The sequence below is a fragment of the Semicossyphus pulcher genome, unplaced genomic scaffold (genome assembly GCF_022749685.1).
Source record: "Semicossyphus pulcher isolate SPU_LCO1_2020_fin unplaced genomic scaffold, fSemPul1.0.p SCAF_7, whole genome shotgun sequence".
NCBI classification, from domain to species: Eukaryota; Metazoa; Chordata; class Actinopteri; order Labriformes; family Labridae; genus Semicossyphus; species Semicossyphus pulcher.
In genome coordinates this window covers 17,140,292-17,160,790 of record NW_027211748.1, presented here as the reverse complement: position 1 = coordinate 17,160,790, position 20,499 = coordinate 17,140,292, and the positions used below count along the sequence as shown (strand labels likewise).

Sequence of the window (20,499 nt, the reverse complement as noted above, 5' to 3'; positions counted from 1 at the left end):
ATTATTTAAGTTATTATTCTCTCTCTCTCTCTCTTTTTTCAATTTTTTTTGGGGGGTGGGGGGAACTTTTAAATTTAATTAATTAATTAAAGTACATTTTCTTTGTTGGTTTCAGAGCATCTTAAACGTTTGTTTCAAGCTGCACATTTTAATACGAATAACATCAAATCATGGCTTTAAATACAACGATATCATCATAACATGAGATTAATTATTTTCAACATTTGAAAACGTTATAGGCCTTATGAAAAGCTAATGAATGGTTAATAAAAGGTAAATAATTCACAGTGATGATTTGTTTTCAACATCTGTCAGGAGACAAACACCAGACAAAGAGGCTTCAGTTGAAGGCTTTTGATTTCACTTTCAATTGCTGATAAATAGGAGGCATATTTTTAGGATATTAAGTCAAGGATGTCAATGTCAGAGAGCCAGCTTTAGAAAATTAAATATTATTTGCCATATTAAGTGAGGCTGAACACTATAGTCTTCATTGTATGGCAGCTTGAATATTGATTGTTTTTGCTGCAGAGCTGCTTCTGTCCGATTCAACGCAGGCAGGAGATTCTCGACAAACCCTTAACGATCACAAATTATCTTATATCTGTAGTCTGAAATTGACAACACCTCGGATTACACATTCAACAGATCAGGGTGTCATTCCCTATGTGTCTGCCTCTCCTCGCGCAGACGGAGCTTCATATGCATGCACAATCATTCACCTCTTGTCGGCGTTACCTGCCTGGTATTGAAAGACGTGGGCCATTAGGAGCTGACCAAACCTCGGCACATTGTCCCAGTCATGAAGCCAACGGATGCGTCAGTACCGTCTAAAATGGAGATAAAAAAAATAAACATCAGACGGTGTATAGCAGGGAATATAAAAGAAACCCTGACACAGCACCGCTCGCAGTGCGGGAGGACCCTCCACAGCCCGGGCAGCCCGCTGCGCTGCCTGCTGCACGGAGGGACAGTCCCGGAGATGTTTGATGCGTTGACATATGTTTTTATCAGCTTTGAATGACTTCTGTCTGATGTCTGATGAAAAGCTTTAAAGATTCGCTCAACAAAAGGGCGACATTTTAAGCTTGAGGGAGGCAGAAAAAGACGAATTAAAATGCAAAAAATATACATATATATATATTTGGACTGATATCACAAACATTTGGTCACACTTCCTGTGGGTTTATTTTCTCAGAAAACTCCTATTAGTTAAATTTATCAATATAAGACATCAAATTCTTAGTTTGACATTTGACTGTTCTCTGGAGACATCATTTCACGTAATAAGACGTAAAAAGACAATATCAGTCAAAGGGGAAGTTGGAGCATCTGTAATTACGAATTTATATGTTAAATAAAGATGATATAGCCTATTTCAGGAACAAGGACATCGCCTAACTAGTCTAATAACGGTTTATGATTTTAAATAGGCTTATTTGGTGGAAGATTGAGTTGCGATTAAAAAAATAGAGTGCAATGTGAGCAGTGGGAGGTATCTGCTGACTTTGAACTGAATCTCTAACTAATTAGTCCAATTTCAGACTATGGAATATGTTCTTAAAACCTGATGCAAATGAATGCATCATAAGGATAGACTGACAAAAAAAGAAAGAAAGAAAGTTTTTATTAGTTCCCATACCAGCTCTTTTCTGATTGCTCTCTGGCTCTTAGGAACACCGAAAATGATGAAAAGTTTTATGATTGTACTTCTGATAACAAATAGGCTTTTTGAAATAATATTACGTTACCCTGGTACTGGTCATCTCGACCTGTAAGAAGTTTTATTCAGAGAGAGGAATAACAGCCCGTTCTTGATCGTGAAGGATGCTCCTGTAACGTGATATTCAAGTTCTGTCGGACATATTTAAATTCTACATAAACCCGTGTGAATACCCCTGCAAAATGTTTTAATCATAGTCCGTAAATTATATGCAATCCAAAGTTTGAACATACCAGCAAAATTAAAGAGGTATGTTTAGTGGAAAAAGGGAGAGGTAGCAAGTTATGGCAGCTGCGATTTATATAAACACTATTTTTTATGTTGCTGCATATTTGTTATTAAAACATGATGTTGCATTGCATTACAAAAATGGCATTATCTATGTAAAACCAATTTTGAATGCTGTTTTTGTAGTATATTTTGACAATTAATATGGCATGTTCTTATTTATCATCAACATGCCCCTTACACATTTTTCCCTCATTCTAGCGTGGCAGCACACATTTACTTACTATTTCTAAAAATAGTTGAAATAAAAAGAGAAGAAAAGAAAGAAATGCCTTTGCCACAGGTCAGTTTTGACGTTATTTCCGAATCAAAGCGCTTGAATGCGTGACATGTCTTGAGGGTGTGTAGGGTGTCCGAGCTCAGATGTTTAAACATGAAGGCAGCACTTACCCACACAATGGCTTCAGTTGGTACAGTCGGAATGCTAGGAAATTATATATTTAACTGTTCGTAGATGTTTTCCAAATTATATTAGTTTGTTGAAACTTGTAAAGTTAAGATTGTACATTAATCACTGCTTTTGTAATGATTTGATGTAATATTGATTTTAAAGTCAGTTTAGATGTATGCGTGTCTGTATTCGTCACCCCAAACATTCCTACAATGGAATCGTCCGTCGTTAGGCCTTTGCAGTAGGGAGTTGTTTGGCGGACCCCGCAAGTTTTTCTTTACTTTACATGTTATTTTTGTTTCTCTTGAGAAGGGTCAATCCTTTATTTTTAACATCGATAGTCTCGTGTGGTACTTCTTTTTCGACGGACTGTACAAACAAAGTGTTTTGGGGTGTGGTACACAACTAAGGAGCCCAAGAAGGAAGGAAGGCATCGGTGACTTGGACTCACCGCGGCGGAGCTTATGATGCCGACGTTGCGGGACAGCACCATGTCCCACCCCGGCGAGAATTCCCACCAAGTCCGGGTGAAAGCTTATTATAAAGGGTAAGAAGTCCCGGTTTCTTCCAGCACGTCACCTGTTCAGTTAATAAGCCAACTAAAGCAGTTTTAGACTCTGAAAGATTGCTAACCAGTTGGCTAACATTAGCTAACGCAGCTAACGGCTTGCTAATGTTGGGTACCAGGTTTAGGTAAACTTGAGTAGACAGACAGGTGAAACTGTCCAGACACTGTGTCAGCGTAAAGCCGGGCTCTCTGTGGTATTTAAGAAATGTGTCAGCTAGATGGTGAAGTTGTCAAGCTGCTTATATTCATTCAGAAGTATTTGTTGATCGTGCTACGAGATTAATTCTGACACAGTTTTGAAAGGTGTGGAGCTCAGCGAGCTAACAGCAGCTAGCACTGGCTGTTAGTTTTACTGCCTGTCACTAGTAGCTGATGCTAACTAAAGTAACTCATAAAGTAGCCAATTTTGATAAGGTTTACAACCAGCCTGTTGTGTTTTTAGACGCTGATTAACATATATGTCCTGTTGGCAGTTTTGGCTAGTTAACATGCTGCTAAAGAGTGATGTTATAGCATTTAGGGTTGGGACCGGTTGGGACACATACAAACAGGACAATTATGGCAATAGGTTTGTTTACTGATGCTGATACAATCACAGTAGCTTAACTATTGTGGAATGTAAACCAAATGAAGATTGAATGTTGTTGTTAATAAAGTTGGGCAGTCTTATATTGGAGCTCAAACTGAACTGTCAGCCTCAGCTGGTATGGTCAAGTATTTCATTTCTGATACCACATATCTTTACCTTACTTTTCCCCATATCTGAACCTGAATCCAACCTTAGCCCCAAACAGTGCTTCAACCAAGGGATATACTAATTTTATATTATTTTAGTGAAGTAATAATTAACTTATAAAATGTCAGATTTAAAGTGAAAATGCCTGCCACAAATTCTGAAAACTCAAGGTCTTTGTTCGTGAGTCACTTATCTGGTTTACACACCAAAAACGTCACAAGTATAAAATATAATTTGTCAAAGTGAAACTTGGAAATATTTGAAATTCTTGTTTTATTTAAAGACTTAAATGATTTGTTTGTTATAACAACTGCTGCTTATTCATTTCCCATCTCTGACTAATTACTTAATTGTTTAATTACCTCCGCTCTAATTCTAACCAGTCATCTCTGCAGTGCTTAAAGATAACCTAAATGACTTGGATACAAGACAAACAATAGATTATAAACGCATATACCAATATAATATCCATGAATGCCATGTGTCGGGTTAGAAGATGACAGTGTTTGAGTTTCTGTAATACCAAGCTTGGTGAAAGGAAGCTCAGCTGTTTTAGTATCGTTCTTGGCTCTCCGGATGGAAATCATTGGTCACCCAGTTGTTTTCATGCCACTCCCTGCCCCTCCGTCTCTGCTCGATGGAGCCATTGATTGGAGGCCGGCCAAGACTTGAAAAACGTGAAGTGCAAGTCACCTCAGCCAGACCTGTTCTATTTCTCAGCGGCTCTGTGACACACCTCTGGAACTCTGTAATGTGTGTTGATCATTAGGTGTCATCTACAGAGCAAAGCATCTCAAGTATTTATGAGGTTGCTGCTGAGGAATCTCAGCTATGTTGCCAGAGCGGGAAAGCATTAAAGTGGTCTCGTTGTTTGGCTATCAGCATGCATTAAGCCAGGATGTCAAAAGTGTTGTTATGGTTTCCCTGCAGAGGTTAGGAGAGGGAGACTGAGCAGAGACTGCACTGAATCAATATTATACTGTAGGTTAATACAGGCAGATCACATATCATAAATCAGTAAATCAGTATAAATCAGCAGTATTACCTTGTAGTGTAACTGTCTTTATAAAACTGTAACAACAGAACTTTTATACCCCTTCTAAAACATTATGATTAAAAAGTGCAAATGCCTAAAAAAGAATATCTGACAATGAAAATTAGACTTGTAGTGAACGAGTGATGTAAACATTGGAGAAAAACTATTAGTCCATGAATTGATTAGTTAATCATCAAAGGAATTATTTTGATTTATTACTAGTCTCAGGGATTTACGAACAGTTTTCAGCTTCTCAACATGGCAGGATTTGCTCCCTCTCTTTGTCATGTAATGTAAAATTAAAATTCAATGCTTTCCACTCTCCACCATGTGACATATGGCCCCAGAGTCTGCAGGTTTCCCCGCTATCCAAACACTACAGTAGCTAGTTTTATTGATAAGTTCCTTTTCTGTTTTTTTAATTGATAATCTATGATATCAGCCTTCTTTGAACTTGTCCAAATACAAAAAAAACTTGGCTCTCTCTGTGTCCTCACTCGGTGGACGTGTCTCAGCTCATCTATTTTCATTGTAGTGTCCTTTCTGAGTCCATTCTGTTCTATTTGCATGTCTGTGGTCGATCAGCGCCAGCAGCAGCAGCAGCAGCAGACTGGTGTCAGCCTGTAGCAGTCTCAGCCTGTCACTCGCTCATGTTCATTTTCCTCTCATTCAGGCTGATGGTCAATAGAGAGGCTACAAATGCACTGAGCACATGACTAGAGACTGACGGTGATGCTGATCCTGTACAATGGTTAGCGATGGACTACAGAGATGGTGATAGAGTTGCGTCATACAATTACTTTTTATAATTAATTTCTTTCCTGATTATTTTTTTTAACCAATCTTTTTGTTTATAGAATATCAGAGAATTGTCAATCACAGTTTCCCACTGCTACAATTTGCATCTTTTATAGTTTTTTTATTTTCAGAAATGGAGGTTAAAATAAATATAGCAGAAAATCATGTTTTTTTGCCCCTCTAGATTTTCAGAAGTTGTCAAAGTATTTTCAGAATGTTTGTGTTTTGACCAATAAATCAATTAATTAACTTATCTTTTTAGCTTAGTAGCAATGCTGAGACCTCTGTGTGTAACTCTTACAGTGTACAGAGAAATGGAGATTGTATTACACCCCAGTTACAAGTAATTCTTTGCAGCCTGAGTAGCTTTTATTTTTAAAGTGTATCCTTCATTTTATCCATGAATGGATGAAATTTATCTATATTTGGTTTAATATCTGTTTTTTTAAAATAATGTAATTCTTACTTTATGCAGTTTAGTAGCGACATATACTCCTGTAGGACTGCAATACAATTATTACAGAATCTAATGCTTGACAGTTTAAAAACTCTACGTTAGAACATATAACTTGTATCACAAGTTTCCTCATGATGGATGGTTATGTAATGCATCCTTTGTATGTATTTATTAAGTGTGCAAACAAAGGAACCAAAGGAATGCTTCCTAATAAAGACAACACAGTTTTTTCAGCCTTTCAAGCTTCATCCTGATCCTGCAGGTTGGCTGTGGGTCTCCCTGCTAAATACATAGTTTGACCATTCCCCTTTAAAAACAAGAGTGCGTGGAGTTTCACAAAGTGCATCGTCTGTGTTTGCTGAACAGTTGTTCAGGTTTTTAACCAAATATTTGTCTAGTTGTAGGAATGTGCTGTTGTGCGCTGAGGACAGCAATGTTCTGATGCTTTCCTCTTTCCGTGTTTACCGGTCAGCTCGCCTTGTTGCTTGTTTTTAAGATCACACAAACGTTGGTGTCAGCTCAGTTCTGAAGACAAAGTGAACACAAGCTCCAAGTTATACCTTACCGAAAGTTTTGATATCACATCTATATTTTGGTGCCAGTCTTTCACCATGTCAGGAAAGAAAAATCTTTGTTTTGCAGAGTTGCCAACACTGTCTAACACAAGGCTTCTTATGTGCCAGATCTACTTCAGGATTCCTGTGCAAGGCATGTTGTTTGGCAGGAAACTGGGATTACACTGGCTCGACGGAGCAGTTCAATTATTTTACTCTTTTGAGGGGAGTCGCTCCTGTTTTTCAAAGACTCTGCCATCTGCATCAGTGCTTCAAGGCTCGGCTTTGTTTAAAATATGGGAAGCGTTCCTTGTCTTGCCATTTACTTTTGCCTTAAAAGCCCCTCAAGCACTGAACCACAAAGTCCCACACCCCTCACCCACCCATCACTCTTCACTCATGATTGTAGCTAACGAGTTTGAGTATCACTGATTCTCAGCAGCTGCAAACATGTAAAGAATTGCCTTTGGTGTAGCCTCTACACATCCTGCACATTGTGTGTAACACAGTACAAGTGTTAGCTTTCATGCATCTTGTCTGCAGATACGAGCGACCTTGTCTCCGGGCTCAGCTGGAATGTGTTTGGTTGGTGCTTTTGTGCTGCGTTGAGCAAGACTCCCTCCTGTCGAGCACCACAGGTGGGCTGTGTTGCCTGGAGACTACAGCATCCTGCAGTCTGTGTCTCATTCACCCTGACCTGAGTGGGGGTGGAGTGGGACGATGCAGGTGTTTGTACGTGAATTGGGTGTGTCTGTGTAGCTGTTTTGGTAATCTAGCATGTGGATTTCTTTATTAGTTTTCTATTTGTGTGTGTGTGTGTGTGTTTGCATGAGATTCTGGTTACCTGAGCATGTGCACATGGGTTGTGTGAAGGTGTTTCAGGGGGCACACCCGTGCGTGGATACCCGTGCATAGTTGACAGAGAGATGGATGGTCCTGGGTGCTCATGGAAGCCCAGAGAGGCACTCAGGCCCTTCTTCCTGCTTGAGCACTCACCAGTGACGAATGGCTTCATGCTGGGCAGATGGGGCTGCAGAGTTTCTACTCTTGGCAGTTCAGACGCCAGGGGCACAGGCCAGCACTCCCCACCTCCTCCTCCTCCTCCCTCTTTAATTTAGCTGTACTGTAGGACAGTGCAGAGCAGAGGAATGCCAGGTCTGTGTGGAATGCCACTTCCTCCCATCTACTCAGTGGTGATGAGCTCCCAGTCGCCCTCCGCAGAATCCTTCTGCCTTAATCACCCTGAGGAATCCACACAGCTCGGTCTCTTTGTCTGACACACGTCTCCTCTTTCTGAATGGAGTTTTAGATTCCATTCAAGATGAACGTATGGCTCACGATGCATTTTTTTTCGCTCATCTGACTTGTCACTGCTACTTCAGTTAAGTTCAGTCAATATAAAAGCTGATAAAACAGATATTTAAACGTATTGTTTTAATCTTCTCCCAGGGGATGAAAATAGTCGCAAAGACATTTTCAGTGAATCACAATTTCCTTATCATTTCAGCTGTAGTCATTCTTTATTTTCTGAAGACAAAATAATCAAGTGGGCCATTAAAACTGACATCTTTTTTTGGGGGGCTTTTGCCTTTATTTGACAGGACAGCTGAAGTTAGACAGGAAATGTTGGGAATAGAGAGTGGGGGATGACATGCAGCAAATGATTGGCAGACCGGGAGTCAAACCTGTGATCAGTGCGACGAGGACTATGGCCCCTGTACATGGGGCGCCCGCTCTACCAACTGAGCTAAACCAGCGCCTCCTGACACCTTTTTTAACAATTGTTTAAAACTCAAAAAGATACCGTTTAAAAATGGTTTAAAACAATGGTTCGCAACTGGTGGGTCAGGGCCCAAAAGTGGGTCATGGATGTGTGCTTGGAAAAAAATGTTGTGGCAAAAAGTTGATGCTGCGCTTTTATTTTGAAGGAAATGGGTTTCCTATGACGTGCGTGCAGTAGCGTAGTTCATTCACACTCCGTGTATCCACTGATAATCCCCCTAAATTCACATTCTTGAAACTAAAGCGATTTAATTGAGCAGTCACTGGGACCGGCAAACATTTGGCATTTTTGTGTCATTGAATTACTGGAACGATTGTTAGCTTTTCAAAGTAATGTTCAAGCAATTTAAAGGATTATTATCTCACCACATAAAAACCTTTAAAGCCATTTGAAATACAAAAAAAAAACCCTCTGGGAAAGTCTTTGAGTTCTTGCTTCTAATTTATTTTTATCTCTTCACAGTCTCCGCCGCTTTCCCTTAACTGCTGCAGCCATTAGCCGAGCTTGTATCTGTGTCACAGAGGATGTTGTTTGAGGCACCTGAGACGTGGCTAAACTTTAACTACAGTTTAGACTCACAGTGTTTAATGAACACCCACAGCGCAGGTCCTGTTGCATGTGACACAGTTAAAGTCACCTGCTGGGCAATAATAAGCTGCCTGCCTGTCTGAAGTCACACTGTGGGAACCTTTTAGTTTCACATTGGTGTGTTTATCTTCTGACGTTATCAGGGCTTTAGGAGGAAGTAGAGCGGCCATTCTTGTGCTAGATCAGACTGTAGGAGGTGGCTGCCAGTCTCTTCCTCCCCCCTCCTCACAGGCAATGATTAACACCAGCAGGATGGAGGTGAGAAAAGACGAGGAGGAGGAGGAGGCGGCGGCATCAGTCTAAACCTTACGTCACTTTATTCTTAATCACAAAGCTTTACTCATTCTTTATTTGGGTTTCCAGTTAAGACAATTTGGCACCTGCTGTGTGGGAAGCTGCATCATCATGAGCCATACTCTTAAGATGCTCAACATTTATGTGTAACCCAAATACCAGCCATAAATCACAGTCTGGTGCTATTTGTGTGTGTTTGCTCCTGACCCTACAGTGACCTTACACACTCTGCTCCGTCCTTGGACTTGTACAGCAGACGTCCTTGAAAGTGTGAATCGTTTTCTCCATGTGTTTGGATTTAATCATCCTGCTCTAAAGCTCTTAAGTTGATGAAAAACTGGGTCCGGCTTTGACGATGGCCGTAAAGGGAGCGGCCACCTTGTCCTTGTGGGTCGCTCCCTGGCCGGTGGGACATATTTTACACATCATCCCCTCTTTACCTCCCTCTTTACTCGCCCTCTTTACCATTCTTATCCCCTTGTTCAGCCCACTACGTTTGCCCTGATCCCACACACGAGCTCAGACCCCTGTCGCCTGCAGACCTGTAAAAGCCAATGTGTGCACCATCTCCATCCCCCCTTCTCTGGGCTGTAAAACACAGCAGAGGCTGACCAGAGGGCTTCGCACAGGCAACATCAATCCTTAACGCCGCCATGAAACGACGAGTGACAGATGATCCCATCCTCAGGGGTAGATGGTCTCGGTTACCCACCACTAGGCTCCTTATCCCAGGTCTCACCATAATGTTTGTGTGAGCTGAGGAGGCTGAGAGTGATGTGCTTGTTGATTAAAAGCGGTAAGGCGAGTGTAGAGGTTTTTTCTGCTTTCTAAGAATTGATGGAGTGCAGTGGTGGACAGTGATCCTTAACCACAGCGGTCACAACACAACTACAGCCGCCATCGCCTCTGATTCATTCTGCTTCAGTGTGTGGCTCTCTCCCTCGTTACTTTGCCGCCTTTCTCATTTTTTTAGTTTTGCTCTCTTCTTTCTCACACCCACCATCACGCTGTACGGATGAATACGCACGCTAATGTGACAGACTGAGAGACTGACTCAAACACAGCAGCGTTAACGAAAAGAAGGGCGCCCCTCATACCTCTTTTTTTCTCAATCAAAAGTCTGGATGGGTTTTTCCATTTGGTTCATCTGAGAGAGCAAAGGAGTGTTTAAATTAATGTTAATTGTTAATGAAACAAGTTCTTAAACAGAGAAAGCCAAATATTCTCCGGTCACAGTTTCTAAAATATGAGGATTTCGTACTTTATCTGTTTGATATAATAGTGTATAAATGGAGGATTAGGGTTAGGGTTTTTAAAAGCCGTCTGGAAGATTTGCTTTCACTTTGTTTGACATTTTGTAGACTCAATCAAAAATGAAAATGTAGAGGCTACAGTCCTCGACGCACTGATCGCAGGTTCGATTCCTGGTCTGCCGATCATTTGGTGCATGTCCTCCCCCTCTCTCTACTCCCAACATTTCCTGTCTCTCTTCAGGTGTCCTACAAAGAAAGCCAAAAAAAGCAAATATAAAAAAATAAAATGATAATGTAACAGTTACAGCAAAAGTAACAACATGTCATCGTCCCGACTGGTGTGATACAATTATCGTATTGCTGGCTCCAAATATCGATATTTTAATTTGAGTCACTGCATCATCGTTTATCTCAATTTGTGTCAACACCCAATTGCAGTGAATAATACATTAATTATGCGCTTCACCTTTTAAGGGGCATTTTGTGTTCTTCAGTTAATCACATATCGTGATGTCTCATTATATGATTGTCTTGCAAAATATCAATTATTGCTGTATTGTGATGTTATCGTTATCGTGGGCCGAGTATTGTATCGTGAGTTACCCTGCGATTCCCATCCCTAATATCTTATAAGTAGGTGTTTGTGTGTGTTTCTGGAGTGTGTCTGTATAATGGATTTCTACATTGATATGAAGATATTAGCCGGGTAAAGGCCCATTAACTTGAAAGAGAACAATATTTTAAGATTAAAGTTTGTTGTGTCTGTGTTTAATATTTTGTTAAGCTAAGAAAAACTAATCAGCTTTAAGTCAGTAGTACTCAGTAGAACAGGGAATAAACTATAATAGTGTATACATTAGGGCTGAACAATTAATTAATCGTTTGTTAAAGGTGAAATGTGTTTCAAAATACTATTTAAATTTCTGGCCAACACATCATACACAGACAGACATGTGGATCAAATACCTTTGTTTGGTACAGATCCCCACAAAAACACACACCACAATCATTTTAATTTTGTTTAATGATAATGAGAATAATGTTGCAAAAATTATCATTTCGCTAATCAGATCGAAATTGCAACAGAAGTCAAAATAACCTCAATTAAATATTTTTTCCAAATTGCTCAGCCCCAACATACATTCCCTGTTTAACGATTATTTATAGGTCAGCTGAAGAGAGACAGGAAATGTGGAGAGTAGAGAGTGGGGGGTGACATGCACCAAATGATCAGCAGACCGAGAGTCGAGCCTGCGATCAGCGCGTCGAGGACTATGGCCTGTGTACACGGGGCGCCTGCTAAACCAGCGCCCCCTACATCCCCTTTTTATAAATTAAACATTTTCTTTTTCTTTTTATGGCATGGTAGATTTATTTTTATTTAATTTATTATTTGCTTTTGACCTACTATTTCCCATACACCTGCAGGTATTATGTGTTGAAGCATTTCAATGTAAGGTAACACAAAGACAGGGTTTCCTGAGTTTGTGACCTTTTGTGACTTACTGTATATGAACGATGTACAAAAAATTTAATAATTGATCATTCCAAAAAAAAAGTTTCGGTCATGTCGTCAGGAATCAGCTGTGATGCAAATGTCTCATGTTGAAATGTTTCATCCAGATTAATTAAGACGGTAAAGTAAAATAGCTTATGCATTTGTCTTCTCTGCAGGGACATCATGATCACTCATTTTGAGCCGTCCATCTCATACGAGGGTCTGTACGGGGAGGTGAAGGACATGTGCTCCATGGACAACGACCAACTCTTCACCATGAAGTGGATCGACGAGGAAGGTACGTCCCCCCCTGACCCTTAAACTCTTCACCGGACACTGTTTCCCTGCCTTGAGACACATCTCTGAAAATTCACTTTACAGGAAAGATCAAGTTATGACAACATCAGACATAATCAGGTGGATTAAATTTATTAGTTTGGCATTTGCCAATGCAAATTCTGACTTGTCTAAAAGACTATTAATTTCTTGTCATTCATGGAGTTTAAGCCCCCCTCCCCCGACTCAAGTCCTTGTTGTCACCAGTTAGTCGGGCAGCAGTAATAGTGTCATAGGAAAGATGGAGCCGTCACATTGCTCTGCTCAGGATAAGGTCAGCCTGCCCAAACTCATTAGCCTCAGATCAGCTCCCACTGGTGGCCACACACAGACAATCACCGGAGTCATTAGCCTGTCTGAGAAAGAAAAGCTGCTTGATGGTCATAATGAAGTGCTCTGTTCGGCGGGAGCTGTCTCACCTACTGCCCCGTCCATAGAAACCACACACGCTCAGCTGTGCGATGAGAACTCACGTCATTAACAGGATAATTAAAACATGGATCTGTAATTAATTTTTTTAACCCTGGTTCTAAGGATCCAAACACCACATGCAGCTTATGTGTTTCTGTGATCCATACGTCTGTGTTGTGGTGAAGTTTTACGATAAAGTTCCTCACAAAGCAATGTAGTTCCTGTTTTTATTTTCTCTGTAAGATAAGTGGAAAATGATGCCCTCACTTCCTGTAACTAAAACATGTAAGTAAAGATAAAACCAGACAGCACAGGGGCGTCACATGTTACCTTTGATATGATGACTGGCACAGTCCACCCACTGGTAATCTGGTACAATTATCTCAGATGTAAACTGGGTGTCATAGTTTCAGTTCTGAAGCTATTTATAAAGCAGCGACTTATAGTTGTAATTAGTTTAGAATAGGATCAATGGCCTTGGCCTTGGCGCACACTCTACCTGTTTATGATACAGACATCATCAGATCTGCGTCTCGGTGGTATTTCAGTTATTGACTCAAATTGATCTCTGTACAAAAACGCCTTTACAATTAAAGGGATGAGATTTAAAATCGACTGCCGCATGTTCTACTTACACTCTTTACACTTTTCAATGTTTAAAGTTCATGTGTTGCAATTTATATCAAACCTGCACATTTGTATTTAAATGTCATGTTGCAGAGCACATGTTCTATAACTCGGCTTTAACGCTCAAAACCTTTTTCTTCATGAACTGGAAATCTGGACTCTTAATTGTTCCTGCTTTGTTACAGTTTGTCTTCTGCTGTTTTGCCATTCATTTTAATCTTAGATGACTTGCAATTGATAAACATTGTTCCCATTATCAGAACAGAACATGTTGTGAAGAATAAATAGACTTGATAAAAAGGAAAAAGAGAGATGGGACTGGCCAAATGTAAAAAGGTGAGAAAATATAAAATATAGAAAATGCAAATATCTAAACAGCCAATGAGGAGCACAATAAGAGCCTGGATTGTAGCTTTTCTTACAAAAACATACATAAATGAGATGCAGCCAGGAAAGAAATATACGAATGTAACAACATTGCAAAAGTTGTTTAACCTTTAGCAATGTGTCCTTGTAATGGTGGCTGCAGCTTTTTTTATTTTATTCAAACTTCAGATTATTTTCTTTAATTAATGTATTAATCTTTTGTTAAAATTAATAGAAAAAATATGCATTTTACTATTATGTGTCGTATCAAAGAACAACATCAAAATCCTCTCATAATGAACCTGAAAATACCAAATATTCAGCATTTTTGCTTAGAAATAAAACCAACAAATGATTATAAAATTCCACAAATATTCTTTGACTAATTATCTGTTTGACAACGTTTTACTGCAGCTCTGTAGTAAAATAAACACTCACTTTCTACAGCTGAACAGTGGGAGATTTAGCCTGAATTTCTTACTATTACTGACGTAAAGAGACAACTTTCCTCCAAATGTGATGTCTGTCCTGGTTCTCGAACATAAAAAGAAAATATCGTCTTCAAGCTGCTTTGTCTTTACTTACTTAAAAATGTCTGCTTCCACTTTAAGTGAAACCTAGAGGAGAAATATGTTTCATTTAAATGTTGTGCAGAGGATGTAAAACCTCCTTGACCTGATATCTTCCAGTAGCTTGTTCCTGTGAGTGTAATTTAATGTGGTGGTTGACATCTGGTCTCTCCTCTGCCTGTCAGGTGACCCCTGCACCGTGTCGTCTCAGCTGGAGCTGGAAGAAGCTCTGCGTCTCTACGAAATCAACAAAGACTCGGAGCTCATTATCCACGGTGGGTCTTACTGCTGCTCACACAGGCAGTTTATATAGAGGACAGATAGTGTTTGGTAAGTCTTTAATTCACACCAGGGACTTGGTACTTTTTATAACCAGGTCAAGTTAGTGTCATTAATGTGTTTTCTATTTCTGGTCACTGAGCCACAGTATAACAATAGTTAGTGCACGGCTGTGTTAAATACTTCGTCAAATTACGGCATTCCAAGGTCTGTTATTTCTTGATAACAGACCGTTGTTATGGAGAACAGACCGTTGCTACAGATGCGGCTCTAATTACACAATCCAGAGGACTAACTATAATCATCTAAATCCGCCCAAAGAAGTCCGGTAAATTTTTGAAGATGAGCAGGCTCCTCCGCTCATCGCCCGCTCTGCAAGGTCTTCTGTTTGAGGGATGCTTACCTCCCTCAAACAGGCTTCGCGTCGGGGTCCTGCTCATCCTGTCGGGGGTCCATTCCGCGATAACATCCTGCTTACTATCCATTATCCCTTACATCTCTAATGCTAATATTGAACGTAATCATGCAATGTGTTTTCATGTAACTCAAAACAGCTATACCAGAGTGTTCATCTGTAAGAGATGGAGTTGTTAATTACAAGTAACAAGTAACATCATTATTATCCTGAGTGAGGAACTTAATTTAAAAGGTGATGAAACGCTGATAATTGAAGGAGAAAATAGGTTAAATAATAATGCGGTAATAAGTGAGGTGAGGTGAGGTGCGACATGAGTCAAATTATAAAATCAAAATACACAGCAAAAAAATGTTTCTCAAACATGGTTTCTGTCATTATAGTTAGTTCTTATCATGCTGATTTATGTCTAAGTGTTCATTTTTCTGACAAGTTTAGTTCTAATTAGTTATTTGCTGCTCTCAAAATGATGATTGACAGCTCTGTTGACAAATACGGCTCCTGCAGCCGATCTGTTCCTGATTAGCAGAGTAGAGGAGGAACGGCGAGAGGAGACGTAACTAAAACAATCACTACAGTCATTGAAGTTTACATACCTGTGAACGTCTGCTTCAGACCAACACAAGAAGCTGTTCTGCTGTTACCCACGGCAGCGAGCAGGTCGAGAAAATGCATTTATTGGTTTGATGACAATATTAAGCAGATTGCATTTATTTATTTTCCTTTCTAAACTGTCTCCTTTCATTTACATTTCTGACTGTATCTGAACACAGATGGTAGAGATGATGCTGTACATAACAAGAACATCTAAACATACGGTTAATGTGGCGCTGACCTGTAAAAACAGTATTACATGCGCTGTTGACGTCTGTCTACAGGCCCCTGAGCGAGTTCACGTCCTCCTCTGAGCTTAGCATTCTTGACAAATAGTACAACTTTATGAACAAGGAGGTCAGGGCTAACTCTGACGTCAGGCGGGGGGGTTGTATATGTAGAGTAATACGGAACATTTGATTGACAGGCTCTGTGTGTATGAGCATATAACCTGAGGGTAGCGGACACAGGGGCGGTGTAGTTAATGTAAAGTTTTAATCAAATCCGAGGTGAGGGGTCAAGAGTACAGTTGATGCCAGCGTGACGGCAGAGGATGGACGGAGGGATGGATGGGGGAGGGGCTGGAGGAGAGGACGTGACGGTGCCGCAGGGGGGTCGCCAGGTCTGCTCGCTAACGAGCTTGTCGGCTGTAGCCCACGCCTGGCCTCTGACTCACACTGCCCCCAGTCTAGCTCGATTCATCTCTCTCTCTCACACAGATAATCTGTCTGCTTCTTAAGATTGTGTCTTTTCTTTACTTTACTGTACGTTGCACACACACGAACACCTTGCATCATCATAAAAACAACATGAGTGAATTTCATGATGAATTGCTGAAGGTGATGCTACAGGTAGTCTTAACAGCTGTAGTGATGGGAGAGAGTCAGAAGCATAGACACCTATAGAAGACTGCTGTCAGACTCCCATCCTGAGATATCTTCAACAATCAAGCCTCTGATGATGATAATGATAGAGAGATTTCAGACAGGAAGCTGATAAGATCACATCACTGTGATGTTCTAAAAAATTAAATATCTTAAGTTAAAGTCCCAAGTAAATCTTAAAGTCGTCCATAGATGCTTACATTATCAGGCTCCCCAGGTGATCAGCGACCTTGTGGTTCCACTGAGAGTATCAGGCTCTGTAACGCGTGAAGCAGCTAACGGAGACTGTAAGATGTCCTTTCGTAAATTATCACTTGGACGAAGCACTTTTTCTGTGCAGGGGATCAATATGTGGAATGTCTTACCCGCAGAGCTCAAACTGGACCCTGACTGGGAGCAGTTTAAACTCAAAGTGAAACAGTGTTTCATGTAGTAATCATGTAGTCATGTTTGATTTTGTGCTTCCTGTTTCACAGTTGGTTTTATTGTAGGATATTTTGTATCCTGTATTGTTGCATCTGTTTTATGGTTGGGTCTGTTTTTGTCTCTTGTGTGTTTGTCGTTGACTTCATTAATTTTAAATGCCCATCTAGGGACATCTGTTTACTTGCTTCATACTTGTCCCTATACAAATAAACATTAAATACAAATAAATATAATTTAACTTTAATTGTAACTTGTTTTCTTGCTTCCTAGTGTTCCCATGTGTACCAGAGAAGCCTGGCATGCCCTGTTCAGGAGAAGACAGTGAGTTCAACCTTTTTCCTTTTTTGGTTTTAATCTAAATTACCGGCTGGGGATGAATGTATTTCATTTTAATTTCACTTAAACCTACTGTGAGGAGAATTTAGCTGGTTAGGAATCAGACTGAAATTTATACTGATGCCTCTTTGTGAGCTACAAAAGCAAAACATATTTCTGTGTACTTATTTTTAGTACCTGAAGTTTGTGATTGTGTAGAAATATTTGTAGTTCTAGAAGACGATAAAGAGTTTCTATATTAAATGTGTGAACACATTTTTACAGCCAGAAAAATAAAGACATTAATAGGATAATGAAATTTAAATATATTGAATAAGATGATGAAATATACCACTGATATGGTAGAGAATAATAGATCAGATGGATAATTAAAAAGGTTTTCTCAGAAATTGAAGGGTTCCAATTTTTATATTCGCTCTAAAAACATACACATACAGGTAAAGCAAACTTTACTCTCTCTTAAAGACGCCATATATTTTGAATGGATATTCTCATATTTTGGGTTTCACGTGTTTAGGTGTTAATTAATCACAGTGGAAAAGTGAAAACTGCATAATTTCCGTGTTTTTCAAAAATGACATTTTTAAAAAGGTTGCCTCTGAAATGAGCCGTTCAGAACAGCTGCAGGTTTTTGACGTAGAACCTTGCTTTAGCTGAAATCGACCAATCGTCATTCACCTCAGGCTGCCTTCTTGCACTAGCTCGTAGAGCCAAGATTCTGGTTCGTACATGTAATGCTGAATAACTGGTCCTAGAGCTGCCATGTTTTCTACAACTTTGGAGTGACAGTGCAGCATGGCCGCTCCACATACTGTCAGCCAATCGTGGCTAAGGTCTGACCTTTGAATGGCAAAACTGCTTGTTTGTTTCAGGAGGAAGGAGAGGCTCTGAAATGTAATTAAATTAAAATATGTATACAATTTTTTAAAACGAAACAACATGATTCAGAAACACATTAGAAGAATAGAAAATTGATTGCATAGCTAAAATATGTCCCCTTTAACTCTTTCCACAGAGTCTATATATCGGCGTGGAGCCCGACGCTGGAGGAAACTTTACTATGCCTGCGGTCACGCCTTTCAGGCCAAGCGCTTTAACAGGGTGAGACACGACACTTTTATTTAGACAGTATTTTGCATGTTAAGGCTGTTCTCTCGTGTACTATATATTGAATATTTTGTGTTTCACTTATTTTACATGTTCTTTTATTGTAGTGGGGGAAATGTCTGCTGTACTTTCAAAGCTTAGTTTCTGTATGTTTATTTAAAGGCCAGTGAGACATCCACTGCCCTTCGGTAATTTGTCTTTGCATTGATTGATGAGTAAGAGGGATGAAAGACACAGAACAATGGCTTTGTTAGAAACTGATCCCAGAGCAGCAGGGCTACATGTTTCAGCAGCCGTCACAGCCTCTGCAGCATCTCCAGGAATAATAATGTCTGCTCTGTTTGTGATGATGATTTTTCAGCGAGCCCACTGTGCCATCTGTGCAGACCGAATCTGGGGTCTGGGAAGACAAGGCTACAAATGCATCAACTGCAAACTGCTGGTGCACAAAAAGTGCCATAAACTGGTCACAATGGAGTGTGGCCGACCGATGATTCAGGTGAGAGCTGTGACGAGTAAGATGATGGTGTGAAGTGGATCATCACCATGAATGAGTCACGCTTTAAGACAGCATCCTGTGCCTGTGCTGATGACACTTAATGACGGTTGTTGTTGTGTAGGAACCAATGATGCCCGGCCCACCATCGAGTCCATTAGATGGTGCCACTGAACAGCCAGGTAACACACACACACACATTTACACACACTTCAAAGTGTTCATAAATGGTTTTTAGGTTAAAGAAGCTTATAAAAGTTCTATAAGCTGTTCACCAAACTGCAGGCTTCATTTGATTGATTACATTAATAAGATATTAGCGAAGGGTGTTGAGGATCTTGTGTTTTACAGCCTCTCACTGTAGAGTCTAATCTTATTGACGTGAAGGCTTAAGCTGACTCTTTGCCTGCAGCTTCTGAGCTTTATTTTATAAAATGTTTTATTATTGATACTGTCAACAAATCACTTGACTTTCCCAGCATGTGTAAGGCACGACTCCAAATACACTTTGTTCTTTTAGAAGATTTATATCTTAATAAACTGGTCACAAACATAAATTATTATATACTTTTTCAACATCTCAAACTGAATTTCTTTATTTTGAGAATATTTCTACCAATGACTGACTGAAAAACACAGCTGTCGACGGTCTAAGGACCCAATTCTGTTAATTTGCTGGGTAGTGCTATGACAAAACGGGGTATCGGAGGAGAAGCCAGGTGTAGCTACGTATCGTTATTTTGCTAATTAAATTAAATTTAAATTTAACTTGTCAGAGCTGGAGATCCAAGGTATGTTGAAAGCCAGCCACACATTACAATCTGAGTGAAATGTTGTCAAGACAAGGGCTCTTTCAATCTATTGCCCCTTTTACACTCGGTTTAAGGCGGGATTATTTCTTTGTAAAACGCACGGAGGCGGAATGGTGGGGCAATGTCGTTCCGCATCAGAGGTGGCATTGGAGGTAGTAACAGAGGCGGAACAGTGTCAGTGTAAACAGCGGAGCCGGCAGGGCAGAACAGCGCCATGTATGTGAAGCACGCGCTGTTTGTTTAGCCTTTTGCGCAACGCCGAAACGCAATGTAAAAACACACACTGGGGTGGCGTCATGCCGGCAGAGCTTCGTTCAGCACTGTGGCAGAACCGCAATTTAAAGAATGTCAAAACTGTCACATTTGTAACATTATAGAGAGTGATAAATTAAATTATCCTTTATGAACTTTAAAGAACATAATCACTGCTGGGAGAAGACTGGGAAAAGGCTAATGAAGGGGCTTCCTGGTAGTCAAGTGGTGAAGAAGCATGCTACATCAAGGCCTCGGATGCACGTCATTCACATCTTTCTACCCATGTTTCCCGTCTCCATTTTCAGCAACTGGGTGACAGCAAAAATGTTCCTCAAACTGGAACTAGTTATGTTTTTGTTGGGAGAAGAGAAGATGGGAAATCATGAATATCCTCAGACTTTATATAGAGAATAAATACACAAAGCTCAGGGCCTTGTTGGCATAAGGACGTCAGCAGCCACCCGGACTAAAAGCTGCATTTGGGGTTTACCTACAGCATCAGACTTAAGTCCAGTCAGGTGGTTTAGAGGCTGACTGGAATGAGAGAGCTTAGGAGCGTTGATGCTATTGTTAGTGAGACTGTTGAAACTCCTTCTACTCAATATATTTGCAGGCAATT

At 40.2% G+C, this 20,499-nt stretch overlaps 1 protein-coding gene across 1 annotated transcript in view; it reads left to right on the top strand.

The window, feature by feature from the left end:
• The first annotated feature begins 2,636 nt into the window (after positions 1-2,636).
• Positions 2,637-20,499, top strand: part of prkci (protein kinase C, iota) — a 31,485-nt gene continuing 13,622 nt past the window's right edge. Inside the window, exons 1-7 of the mRNA XM_069684826.1 lie at positions 2,637-2,949; positions 12,144-12,265; positions 14,462-14,551; positions 17,145-17,195; positions 18,226-18,311; positions 18,679-18,816; positions 18,938-18,995. Coding sequence (XP_069540927.1) covers positions 2,867-2,949; positions 12,144-12,265; positions 14,462-14,551; positions 17,145-17,195; positions 18,226-18,311; positions 18,679-18,816; positions 18,938-18,995 — 628 coding nt within the window. The 5' untranslated portion in view covers positions 2,637-2,866. The remainder of the gene's footprint in view (positions 2,950-12,143; positions 12,266-14,461; positions 14,552-17,144; positions 17,196-18,225; positions 18,312-18,678; positions 18,817-18,937; positions 18,996-20,499) is intronic.